Raw genomic sequence first — 13,938 nt, 5'->3', positions numbered from 1 at the left:
TACAGACGATGTTTCAAATTTCTTTTTTTTTTTTTAACTTACAATTGCCTTGCAAGATAACAGCATAACCTTTAAGAAAAAAATAAGTTGAAATTATGTTTGCTGTGATTTATTATCTTTGGTGTCTAAAACTAATTTAAAATCTTCAGGCACAGACATGCTAAATTGATATCAAAAAAAATCACCTGTGATGAAAGCTGACTGTTTCGTCGCCTCGTGTCACCTTTGTCTCTGCCAAAAAGTTGCACATGAACACACATGCAAAGACTACAACCAACAGCCAACCAGCACGTATGTTCTTTGCCTGTGTGAAAGGAAATAACTCTCCACACCAGCAGGCTGATGTAGTCTGTAATCATCATTACAAAAAGGAAAACTGGAAGACTGTCTTGACGATCCTTGACCAGTTAACACATTTAAACCACAATCCAATGTTAAAAGGAATACAAAAAATGTACCGTTTGCCAGTAAACAAAAACACAAACAGTTCTGCAAAAGAGATGTATGGCTAAAGAGAAATCTCACCAAATATAAAAAGTTTGTTTCCAAGAGCCATCAAGAGCCAACAGTACAGGACACACACAGCAACTCAGGCGACAGACACTCATGGACAGCTCAGCACTGACTGTCAGCTGACCGATGGCTTGGTGTGTCAGGGCCAAGCCGTCACCTTCAAACTGCACTGAAGTGAATGAACACCAGTGTCTCCTTTAACCTCCAATCATGCATCTGTGCCTCATCTGGCTAAGTTATCTTCACTTTTACTTACAGGATGTGGAATACAATGAATGACGAGGTAGAAAATATTCAACGACCATTTAACAGAACATTTGACATTTGATAGACACACACAAAGTTTCACTCAGTGACATCTTTATCATGATGTGGCAGCATGACCTTTACAAACATTATGCTGCCACATATGCCTCTGTATGTTTCCTTTGTAAGTTAATGTCAGCTTTTCTCCATCAAATTTTGAAATAAAACTGGACAGAAATGGTGCACAATCAAGAACGAAGCAATTTCTGAATGAATCCAAATAATACCTCTCAGTGGTGCAGCACAAAGTGGTTGGCTACCATGGCTACATGTGCATGGGAGGAAAAGAAATGGACTGATTGGCGTACTACCATGTCTCTCCTCCTCACCCTCTCTCTTTAGAGGCTTTCTATTCCTCCATCTCCATGGCTCTGAAATGAAACCACCTCATTCCTCTCTGTTCGCATCCAACTGTGAACGCTTTTGTTCTCCATCCGATGCAAATGAAACGGGTCTCTTCGGCTGAGATGGTGAGAAGGGCCCGTCTCGTGTTTCTCTGTGGCCCCGAGATGTGGATGTTTACTGTCGACCGGGGCCTTATTACATTCCTTCAGCAACTTAAAAGCATTGGCCCCCCTAATGGGACCTATAAAACAGTGAGAAAAGCCTATTGTGACAATGGACCTCATTGTGTCAGAGTGGACTCATTTGGCACTCTGCGGAGGGTGGAAATGTGTGGCATATTAAAAAAAAAAAGCAGCGAGGAAAAGAGAGGGTGAGAAAGTCGAAAGGAATCAAATAAATAGGAGTGAATAACTTTGCACTGTGGGAAATCTGGCACTGTCAATCACCAAAGTCCATCTAGAGCCTCAGTGTCGGACATAAAAGGAGCTTTTTAGCTGTGGCTGTTGCTGCAGATACTTTTATTAGGCTCTATGTCTTCATTTCTCTCTTTGAGGTGTAGTTAAGTTTTTGTGTTGCTGTTTTTTTGAAAGATCATTTAAGGAACACTTTTTCTTGCTCTGACTGCCAACCAGAGGGCTGTAATTAACTTCACAACAGCAACACCTTGCCTGGATCGTGGCCATGCTCCACCTACAAAAGACACATCACTCCCCTTCACAGCTGAGACACTTGCCTCTCTGAAAAATGTAACTGGATTCAACTGAAAATAAGATAAGCACAAAAAGATTTCACCTTAAGAAACAGTGTAAAGAGTGTGTGTCTTCCTCTCCCAGCTTTGTTCCCTGATGCCCACACTGGTTGGGCTCCATGCTGGCAGCCCCATTTTATTCCCTAAAGTCATTATTGTCTTCAGCTAAGGTGCCCCTGCTCCCTGTGATTTGTGGGTAATGAGCTGGCACCCCCCTGCCCGTGTTCAATTATTCTCATTGAGAAAGTGATTTCTCACTCCACGGAGCAAATCGGAGAAGGCGAAAGCGTGAACTCTAATCAAGAATTAACACGTTCGCAACCAACGGCGCAGAGAGGGATAGCCACCCTGATACTGTAGAGGTGTTGGCCAGAAAAAAGAGGATGGAGGTTAGAGGGACAGACAAGTGACAGTCAATGGGGTAAACAGATTTCTACCAGATTAAAACATTGTTTTAATACAGCTACTCGTCTTTGTTTTTTTGAAGTGAGGGGAAAAAAAGGATTTGAACAAAACTTGTCAAAAAAAAAGGTGATGTGTTTACAACCTAAGCACAGACAGCCTTGCTGAAGGGCTGTTCGCAGTGATGAGGTGAATGTGCAAGAGAGAACGACATCTGAGCAATAATTAACCGCCGAGAGAGGAGGAAGCGGGTAGACGAGTGCAAACTTGGGAGAGAAAAATCGAGATGAGGAGAGATGAAGAGCACCCATAGCTCAGTGACTACTAATGACCTGACAGGAGGAACACAGCGAGAGAGAGACAGCTTTAGCACAAAGAGGAAGGACACAAAACCTCTATGTTTGAAACCAAATACGATACTAGTGTTTTATTAACCACTGAATATCATGACAAAGTATTAACTGCAACATGCAAAAGCAACATTTTTTAATTCTCAGGGGGAAGTTTTTGCATATAAAAAGTCAGATTTGAAAGATGGCACAAAAAGCTCTCGGGGAGCATAAAAAAAAAAACATCGGCATCAACCGTCGGGAGCCCAAATCAGTCAAATTCTAATCTGAACTGTCTAGTCGCACACACATCCACACATAGCCTGCAGAAGACAGGTTAAACATTTTCAGGCTACAGTACAGCTGATAGAGAAGAGTGTTTGCAACTTAAAAAAAAAATAAAATGTCTGCCGCCTCCTCTCCTGCTCAGAAGAGATAAGAGAAGAGACACGATTTGCACAATTCTCAACTAAGTAAAAAAGGCAAGAAAACGAAGAAGAGCAAGAAAAAATAAGAGATATCTTGCTTAGAGGGAAAGAAAAGGCCGACGTGGCATGAAACTTTGTCGTGGAACAACAGAGAATGACAGCTTTTTTTGTTCTTCTTCTTTCTAAAGAGGGCTGATTCCCAATTCTGAGTCGAGCAACATTTTGGGCTTTGTCTCTCTTCCAGTCCCCTGCTGGCGGCCTTTTCACATGCTGTCCTTGGGAACTACATTTGTCTGCTGTGTTATGTGCTGGGGATTAAGTTGTGAAAGTTGTTCTGAATTGTTAAGCACTTATTTCTATCATTCTCATTCTCTTTCTGTCCTGGTGTGTCTATGCTGCGTGTGTGTGTGTGTGTGTGTGAAGGTGAGAGGGGGGCCTTCCTGAATGCTAATAGACGCAAAGAGCCGAGTGAGAAAAGCTTCTGGGCAGAAAAGCTGGTGGATGATTAACTGGCGTGTACTCAATATAAATCTCACACACACACACACACACACACACGCACACACACATACGCAAATGTTAAGGTTCATGGTGATTATCACAACAGTTTATTTCTAACAAAGATGCTAAGTTAATAATGAGATGTTAAATAGCATTATTTTTTTTTAAAATAATTGCTCATTTACAATCTACTTGCCCTGCTGTGGAATGAATCAACTAAATGACACTACCAGCAGTCTGTGTTAGTGTGTGTGTGTGTGTGTGTGTGTGTGTGTGTGTGTGTGTGTGTGTGTGCGCGTGTGCGTGTGCATGCTTGCGTGTGTATGTGTGTGAGTGAGAGAGAGAGGTGGGAGAGAGATACCTGACCTCCTTTGAGCACACACACAGAGACACACACTTATCTTATGATAGAAATGCAGTACATCTGTAACGTATGTGTTGCTTCTGGCTGTGCACAGCATTGTACAGACAGATGGTGGCTGATGGTGGCTCCCAGTACAGGAAGGTTAGATGTCCTGGTCCTCCATAAAGGAGTAATAAATAAGATGATGATCAAGGACATCTCAACAAATTGCTCCTCTGTCCTGCTTTTCTTATAAATTGTTTTTATGATATTATCATCAACACAATTAAGAATATAATAAGAGAAAAGCTGAGGCATTCATTTCCCCATCACTCACCGACAATAGCTTAAGTCAAACAACAAGCAATACAAGTCAGTACAGCGCTGAAGCTAACTGCCCAAGCCTATTTAGAGGTGAAAGAGGAGGTGACCAGTACTAAATGAGGCTTGAAAAACAGTGCAGGCCTTGGGAGAAATGCTAGAAAAAAGAAAAGCTGCTCTGGTCTGACAAGGGTCACAACGTTCCAGCAGGGGTTCAGTGGCGGTGGCTAATTAAGAGTGGAGTGACCATTGTGTGACACCCAGGGCTGCATTTTTCTCACTCAGGTCCTACGCTGGACTGAAGCATCTCGAGTGAGCTGCTATTTACACAACGCTCACAGAGGAGAAAAAAAAGATCCACTGTGTAAAAAAAAAAAAAAAATGTATGGTGCATTTCTGATCAGATTCTTAAATTCAATCTTTTCTTGAGATAATTCTTTGATAGAGTTGATATTATTCACTGAAAGAAAGTCACAATATTTCAGGAAGAGAGAGAGTGAGCAGGAAAGAGAAACTGTCTTTTTTTGTCTGGACTGCTGTGTGTTTGGAGTCAATGTTAAATACACAGCAGCACCTGCTGGTCAGGCCCAACAGGAAGCAATTAGAAGACATCAGGAGTACATCTTGCACGTACACATACACTGAAGTGTTTCTTCTTTGGACTAACCAAGCACAAGGGCACTTGTATAGTCCTGCAACTGTTTTGGAGCAACCTTCCCATGTGTGTTGCAGGGAAAATTAAGAGGCCAGTCCTGGATAAGAGCAAAGTCCTCTCTGCAGACACGGGACATCAGAGCGGGACTGACTGCACTGCTCTGGAATGTGGGTTGCTGTTTTTCTGTGCACTCTCCCTCACCCAACAAAAACCCCAACCTGCTCTTTATCAAACATTGGCGCAGATTTATCTAAACCTCATGCACTGCAAACACTGCATTAACCAGATAGCCCTGGAGAGAAGAGAAACAGGTGAGCTCTCCTGTCTCACCTCACTGTCCACGTGTAGTCGCTGTCTCTAAGTCATTCAGAGAGACACGTACAAACAGACAGAGAGAGGCCCAAAAAAAGAGACTGTGTCAGGCAGGCAGGGTTTTGGGGGGGGGTTATTGTTGTGTTTTCTCTCCATGCTCAAGTGCTCTAACGTTGCCCGCAGCTCGCCTCAGGGTCTGCAGACTGTGTGGGCTTTACCAACAACCTCGTCAGCAGAGAAGACCAAGTTCATTCACCAACAACAGCACCGAGAATTAAATGCTAACTTTAATGCAAAATTGACCCTCCAGAGGGTTTTCAAAGGAGTCATGTTTTTTTCTTTTCTTTCTTTCTTTTTTTTTGGAGGGGGGGGTACTTAACATCAGAACTTACTCTGATTCTGAAATGTTTGTCAATGCATTCATTGTATTTTTTTAATTAACAGGGTATTATAACATGTCTGTTCATTATGCCTATTGGTCAGGCAAAACAAACTAATAATACTTTGTTACAATGCTTGTGTATTTTTTGGGACTGTCTGTTCTTGAGTTTTTCTCCTTCTTTAAATTTCTGTTGACTTTCACTTATATTCCGCTACACAATACAATACGAATACAATTCCACTAAGCATTTTAGTTACTACAAAATGGGGATGAAAGGGTGGAAGGGAAGAGGGCATTGATAAATAAATAAAGAAATTGGCGGGAAGGAAAAAATACATTTTGTTTAAATCCTTTAAGTTGTGAAAAAAACTTGTTTTTATTCAGATGTAACGTCCATTTTTAAGGTGGTGTACTTACATTCACTACTTAAGTACATTTAATATAATAAAATCATTTTGACATTTAAGTACAGAAACTATAAGATACTTAAAGACTTCTACTCAAGAAATATTCTTTTAGGTGACTTTTACTTCTACCAAAGTCATTTTCTGGTAAATTTTCTGATATCTGTAACTTAACTCACGTGTGGCTTTCAGGTACTTCATCCACCACTGCTATTGGTCATGAAGACATTTTACTCACCACCAGAGATCGATGGTAATGATGTTCAGGGCAGGGATTGAAAGACTACAGTTTTCCAAAACAGCTCAGTTAAAAAGAAATCAGCTCCGTCATTTCCTCGTCAAACTGACGATCTACCCAAATAGTAGACCTCAAGGAATCGCTGTATCTGTTGTAGTAAACACAGCATAGCGACTCCACTTCAAGGTCAACTGGCTGCTATAGTAAGACAAAAACATGCAAAAAGCACTCAGGTTGACAAAAGCCCTATTGATATGGGACTAGTATTACCTGGATGGCAAATGGACTTGCACTTATATAGTACTTTTCTAGTCTTTTTTGCACTCCAAGCAGTTTTTGACCACAGGGTCACAGTCACTTATTAACACACACACACACACATTCACAATCGAGTGGCCAAAGCTAACATACAAGGTGCTACCTGCTTCTCACATTTGGGGGTTCATGATCTTGCCCAAGGATACTTTGACATGCAGACTGGAAGAGCTGAGGATTGGTCCGCAAGTCTTTTAATTAGTGGACGACCTGCTCTACCTCCTGAGCGACTGCCACCCCTCTGGGGTCCTCTATAATTTGCAGTGATTGCAAGGGTGGTCTGTTTTCTTATTCACATGCAAATCTGCCATGTCCATAATTTGTTGAGTAAAAATTACACTGCAAATCACCAACTAAATTTCACCAAACACAGAGGTCATGTGATAATATTAGCCTTGTGCAAATCGATGTCTGCGATTTGGGGTCGTATTTAGTTTTTTTGTTTTCTGCATGTTTTTTTCTGCCTTTTTCTCAGCTGAGAATCATGAAGGCTGTTTTGGAAATTAGTTAAGTAAAACTTTTGACAGCATTTATGGTGAACGAGGCTTATCTCCACACACAGCAAGAAAGCAGAAAGAGCAAGATGAAATAATTTAGAAATGCAAAATCTCTAAAGATGATGAGATGGATGAAATGGATGACACGTGACGATGTGTGTTAGAGTTGGTTCGTTTGTTTAACCCACATTAAAAAAAAAAAAAAAAAAGGATGTTAACACTGTACATCAAGGCTACCACTCCACTATAGAGTAGAGTTACAAATAACTGTGAGTATCATATCTGGCGAATAATATCAGTCACATTTCACTAAAGGACTTAAAAATCTAATAATGATATATTTATGCACTGGGCTTTCTTGGCATAGCTATTAATTGTGCAAAAGTCAAACTGCACTTTGTTAACACTTGGCTTCTTACTGAAGTAAGAGAGATGGAAAAACTGAGAAAAAAAGTAGACAAATCAGTTCACAAATGCCAATCTGTGTTTGTTTGGTGAGAAATCTTTGACGCGACAATACAAAAGGACAGAAGAGTGTGTTCACACTGCTCCTGGTTCTTTTCTTTCAGATTGAAGTTGAACAAACTCATCCTCTTACATTCAACGTGTTGGCTCGATGATTTAGCCGGGCACCTCGCCACTTTGCTTTCCTTTAAAACTCGCCAGACAAGGTGTCTCATTTAGACAACAAAGAGAGGGAGGCTCTTCATAAGTTGGAGGCTTGATCAAAGATGGCTGATCAGAGCTGTTTCCACTCAGACATGCCTTTGACTCTGTTATGTAACACTTTGAGGTTTTTTTCTGTTTCTTATAATCTCTCTTTCTTTCAATTTGTTAAGGGCGGAACAGAATTACAAAGCACTATACTGTAAGCCAAAAAATAAATCAATGAATGAATTCAGACCAGATTTTTGAAAATGTTCTATAAATAACACATGGCAATCAGTATTTCTGGTAAAATGTCTGTCTGCGCTGCATCTGAAACCCTTAAACTCTGAACTTTTTGAATACACTTCAAACACCTCTGTCTCTCTCCATGTGAGCCGTTTTTATTGGGTTAAATCCCTCTATGACTGACAGCTGGTGTCATCCCTGCCTCTGGTACAGCTCATGATAATGGCCTCCGGTCCCTCATCAAGGCTGCAAAATAATACAGTGGAGAGGCACTCAGCCAGATCCAAATGTGTGTGTGCATGTGTAAGCTTGTGTGCGTGTGTGTGTGTGTGTGTGCGTGTGCAATGCTGAGCGGGAAGGCCCATTAGCATTCATCAGTGGGATAATAGGCCAATGTTAATGTCAGCTGTTTATATAAAGAATAACTCAAAAGGCCTTGGCGTATATGGGCTGATAGAGCAGGCTCTTCTCCACGCCACATTTGGCAAAGTGTGTGTGCGCAAGTGTGGATTGGGTGGTGAGGGATTGAAGGGCTGGAGCTCCCTGAGTCACCGATGGAATTGTTTGACACTAAAGTGAATTTATTGACTGGTTAGATAAACATAAGACAAGGCAGGCAGGCGTACTTTCCAGATATGACAACAGAGGCAGAACAGCCTTGTGATCAGTGTTGTCTGTTGAATGTTTGCACAAAAGAAAAGAAACTAACAAGAAGACACCAAACTTAAAATTCATCAAACTATCTTGTTATTAAGATTTAACATAGATTCCAGGTTTAGGGGGTGATCATTGCTATCAATACTGCTCGGTGTCAGAGGCAGTGTTGCAGTACTTCAGTGTTGGTCACAAAACCACTTTTTGAGGTTTTGGTCTCATCTCAGACTCAGCCACATCTTTAGTTGGTTTTAGTTGGAGGGCTCATCCTTCTGCTTCAAGACTTCAGGGATATCACTAGAACAGGGAACTTCAAGGATATCACAAGATTGTGAGTGCAAAAAAAGGAGTATTGAACGAAGATGGTTCCATTGATTTCCCCTCTGCAGTGTTTGGTTGTTTACTCACAGAAAACAAAGGCAAATTCCCACACACATAATTCACCTCTGCAATGCCTTTTAATTAGTTTATCAAGACATTTCTCTTTATACTATGATACGTGCTCACATATAAACAGTGCAGCAATAAAAAAGGAAGATGTAGAGGAATCTTCATTTGTTTCTGTGGGTGTTTTATGGGAATGCTGATCTTCAGATCAATTTGAGTCCTTTTCCACCTTTAATCATAAGTGTGTCATACAGTGTGGGACTTGTGCTGGTTGGTCTTGCCTTGTTCTCAAAGCCTTAGAGTCTTGGTTTTGACTGGGTCTCACACTGCCCCTCTCTTGGTCTGGACTTGGTCTCAGTGCTTTACAGTTTTGGTCTTGTCTCGGTCTCAAAACACTCTGATCTCCATCATGACTTGGTGTCATTTTAGGTGACATTGACCACAACACTGTTGAGAGGATAATTCTGTTTGCATCCAACTATATTCAAGTTGTGTAATGTAAAATAAACTTCTCAAAGAACCACTCCTGCATCTACAGTTGCTCCTCTGCAACCCAGCTCCGAATCCCTCACTGACTTCATCACATCTGGGTTCTCATGGTGACGACAGAATCACAGATTGTACAGTTAATGGTGTCGTCCTCCAACTTCAACTTTAACAACCTCTTTGGTATTTTAAGCGAATAAAGTCAATGTGTCATTTTACTCAGCCTGACTTCACATTCCTAATTTATATCAGGGGGTGGGAAGGCCTGCTTAAATATAAATGGTGAAGTGAAGCACTTTAAGATTACAGGGCACAGCAGAGCTGCCATTAAATGAAAAGATTTGATGTTGGAAGTAGTGCTTAAAAACTTAAGGTACAGTTTGGCTCGGGTAGGTGTGTATGCACTAAGATAAGAAAAGATACTGCTGGAGCATGACGCAGACACCCACACACACACAAAGTAAAGAGTGCATCAGCTATATCAGTAAATAGCACGAAATGCGTGTGATGCCCTTTCTTACTTTTCTTTTTTTTTTTGCTTTTATCTTTACTCATAAAACAGAACAGTAAAGTACAGGAGATAAATAATCCATGATAAACAAACGACTGCTAATTGGTATGATTTTTCTTAAACCTTGGCGCAGATGTATGTGTGCATTTGTGTGTGTGTGTGAACGCTCATTATCTCCACCAGCGCTTTAGCACTGATCACAATTCTTTTTAATTAACCCACGCCGTGTGTTTTTATCTTCCAATTCGATGCTGCTGTGCTGCCCGCCCATCAAACAGACAAACAAGAGAAAATATCAAACAGTTATGTGTGGGAGGGAACGGCAGCGATCAAGCCTGAGATACATCCAGTCATGGAAGGAAACAACTGGGCGACGAGGTGCCTCTTTGAAACCTACACCTTGTCACCTTTAATGAGCGGATTTGTGTTTCGTGAATCATCTTAGTCATACAGCTGTCAGATTACAAAGACGCAGGTAGCACTGAGAATTAGGCACCTGGATGCTTATGCTCACACTGTGACACTCCTGCTGTTATTCATTTAATGTTTACATATTGATGTTGGCTCTGGAATAATAATCTCTTTTTTTTATGAGATACTTGCTTATAAGCATTAACCTGGAAACCTTACAGTAATCTTTTATTTAATTTTCTAACAAATTTAAGTCTGTCCTGCACTGTTTTGCCTTCTTTAAGCTACTTAAACCCTTTCTACCCTTTCTAGTTTTCTAGATGCCACAAAATCCTAAGCTAGACCTTTAATAAGTCATGTCATGGTTTAAATAAAGGTTCAAGTATGTTAAACGTAATTGTGTGGGGTAATCTGATTATAAACTCTATATATAGAAAAGTCTTTCAAAAACAAATTTTCTCCAGTTTCTCCAATGTCAGGATTTGCTTTGATTCCTTGCTAAAAGTTTGTGTGTCTGTGTGTCTTATGGCTTGGCTAGTAATAACATTGGTGTAACACTGCAAAAATACATAAAATGCACTAGTAGCTTCTTTTTCATTGGATTGCTTTGTCCTGACAGACTGTCTAGTCAGTGACAAATAGAGGAAGAGAACTTTTCAGAGTGAGAATATTTCCTCAAAGAACGATGGCCTCCATAACAATGACACACAACCTTCACCGGGCTGATTTTCAATTAAACAACGAAGAGAAAGGCAGGCGGACCACCTAGACACCCACAGCACGGAGGCCCAGACATTCAGGTGAGAGCCTTGGCAAGCTGAATGGAATACAGCACAGAAAAAATAAGCCAACAGCAACTTGTTTGGCAGCTTGAATGTCAATGAGCTCTTTTTTTCATTTTGACTCTTGTTATTTCCTAATTTACTTGTGCATTTGCTTCACTCTTTTTTCTGTCTCTCATTGTCTCACACCTTTGCTTTGCTCTGCTCTTATTCTATAACATGAAGGAGGGATAGATTAAACACCTCCTACGTAGATCGGAGGAGCAGGTAGCCAAGGCAGTGATGGGCAGAGACTGACACACAAACTGGGAAAAATCCTTTTCACGTTGCGCTCAGCATGTCCGACACCTCCCAAGGTCATTTCTGTTCTCCCAGCAGAGAGCCTCTGTCACTTTTAATAACTTTTAAAGGGAACATTTTTTCTCTCCTCTGACAGGTTGAGGAGTAGAGGGACCCGTCGCAGAGTGAGACAATCACAAAGTGCCGACAGAGCGAGGAGGTGTGAAGTGAGGAGACGAGCCTGCAATGACTAACAGTGTGTGCTGTTACTTTATGAAAAGTATCGCTGCATGGAACAGCAGTATGAAGTCTGATGTCAGTCACCATCTCTGTTTCAAGTTGGCTGGGGCAGTGAGAACTCAGTGTGGCTATAATCACCGCTCTGTAATCTGTCACTGCTGTAACACTATGGCAGGGTATGATGCATGATGACACAATGCAGCATGTTTGTGTTTTCTGCTTATAGAGAGAGGTACAAACACAAGGGCCAGTCATGCTGAAGAACTAAATCTACTCATGATATTTAAAGGTGTTGGATTCATGTCTTACCCAGATGGGATATGTTAAATGTCATTGTCACTCAGTGGGATATATTATTAGGGCAACAAGAATGGGAAACCATTCCCGTATATAGATTATAATACCTGCCAGAAATAGTGCGGCATACAGTATCCATCCATCTATTATCTGTCACTGTTTATCCTATTCAGGGTCATGGGGGGCAGCTGACATTAGCCAAATGGGTACAACCCTGAACAGGTTGGAAGACTATCACAGGGCTGACACAAAGAGACAGACAGCCATTCACACTCAAATTAACAGCCATTCACACTCAAATTAACACCCTTACTTAATCTAGAATTAATGTATCCAATACTAACATGACCATTCACATGCACTGAGCATGCACTGAGCATGCATGTGACGATGTTGTCTTCCCTTCAGTTGGTTGCTTATTTACAGAAAACACTACAAAAATGGTGGAAAGTAAGACCAGGGATTTCTTTTTTTGGACCACTGATGACGTTGAACTATTCCTGAAAGTAACACGAGTATAAGGCAGTCAGGCCAACCCGAAACTTTTTTTGGATTCATTGAAGAGTAAATGCAGCAACATATTAGAGCAGTGTGTGGAGTATTATCCATCACCAGAGGAGCCATGAAACTGGGAATGAAATACCCACACATGAAAGATAAAATCACAAAAGGTATGTCATGTCATGACTGATTCAGACAGAATTCTCCTCTCGCTCCTCTATCTGAATGTTGACTTTTTTAAAATCCTGGTCGCTACCTGAAATTAGTCTTACAAAGCCAGACCTATCCACACTTCATTTTAGTGCTGTGTGAGAACCAACAACAACCTGCTTATTTTGTACAAGTCAAGATTCCCCGTCTTTAAAAGCTAAGCAAATGCCCTCCCAGCATTTTCAGATGGTATTATTGTTGGCACCATCGTCACAAATACCTACTGAACATCAGCTACCCACAACACAGGGCAAAAAAATGCGACTCTATTCATTGCTCTACTCTATAATGGAGGCATAAAAGCAGATAAAATGGTGCCAGGCTGCCAGCCTGACTGAATGTCTGTCAGCCTTCATTTTTTCGGGAGACTGTTCATCGAGGCAGACAGAATTGCATAGTGAAAGAAAAACTTATACGGAACTTACCTAAATCCAGATGGTGTCATTATTCTATAGTCTTAATGCAGTCTGAGGAAGAGCAATTGCTCTGAATGTCACCAATGGATGTGCTAATAAATTGCACTTAAGGGAGCTACAGCGTCTTTTTAAAATTTTGATCATTATTCTGTAGCTATTATATTGTTGAATAAACATTTACTTCATAACAATAGGTTAAAACAAAAAAAAAACTGGTCTCTTGCTAGATAAGCCTGCCTCCATACCTGTTCCTGTCTGTCAAGCCATCGGTCCACCATTGGATGGTTGGCACTCAGGGAAGACCTAGTCATTTCTCTCTGGAACTGAGTGGTCCAGCCACTCGCATCACGAGGAAGACTCCGATAGGCATGGCCTCCTCTACCCTGCAGAGGAACAGGAAGAGGAGGAGGAATGAATATCACTGCATGACTATCACATCTAGTCTCCACATATCTGGCCTTTGAACAGACAATTTTGTGGGTTGGTGCTATCTAAAGCAGCTGGATGACAGACAGTTTGTGGTGGATCTCTGTTAGAGTATCTTGGATGTTAGCCACACATCAATACTGTGTTATTCATTCAAGTCTCACTCCATTCAACCCTCACCCATAACCCTTCCCCACAGCTAAACCTGAGCCGCTACTAAGAGGCCTATTACAATAAGACAACCACAGCTGAGCTCTTCCATTACACAAAAAGCACCTTCCAAAATGCTGCTGCCAAGGTAATGTCAAACACCAGCAGACTTCAGCAGGCTTATTAAAACAACCACAAGCATAAAAACACGCACAAGAAGACCAGATTACATTCCAGACATGCTAGCCTTGGCAT

General features: G+C 41.1%; 1 protein-coding gene across 4 annotated transcripts in view; it reads right to left on the bottom strand.

The window, feature by feature from the left end:
• The window catches only part of LOC121960465 (partitioning defective 3 homolog), a 382,155-nt gene that overhangs the window by 225,229 nt on the left and 142,988 nt on the right, over positions 1 to 13,938 (bottom strand). For 3 of the 4 annotated variants that reach the window (XM_042510168.1, XM_042510170.1, XM_042510169.1), the window contains exon 5: positions 13,353 to 13,490. The exons of the other annotated variant lie outside the window; for it this stretch is intronic. In XM_042510168.1, the coding sequence (XP_042366102.1) occupies positions 13,353 to 13,490 (138 nt within the window). The remainder of the gene's footprint in view (positions 1 to 13,352; positions 13,491 to 13,938) is intronic. 4 annotated transcript variants of the gene reach the window in all.

The sequence above is a fragment of the Plectropomus leopardus genome, chromosome 21 (assembly GCF_008729295.1).
Source record: "Plectropomus leopardus isolate mb chromosome 21, YSFRI_Pleo_2.0, whole genome shotgun sequence".
Lineage (NCBI taxonomy): Eukaryota > Metazoa > Chordata > Actinopteri > Perciformes > Serranidae > Plectropomus > Plectropomus leopardus.
Note: the sequence above shows the minus strand (reverse complement) of the source record. Positions and strands in the feature narration are given on the sequence as shown.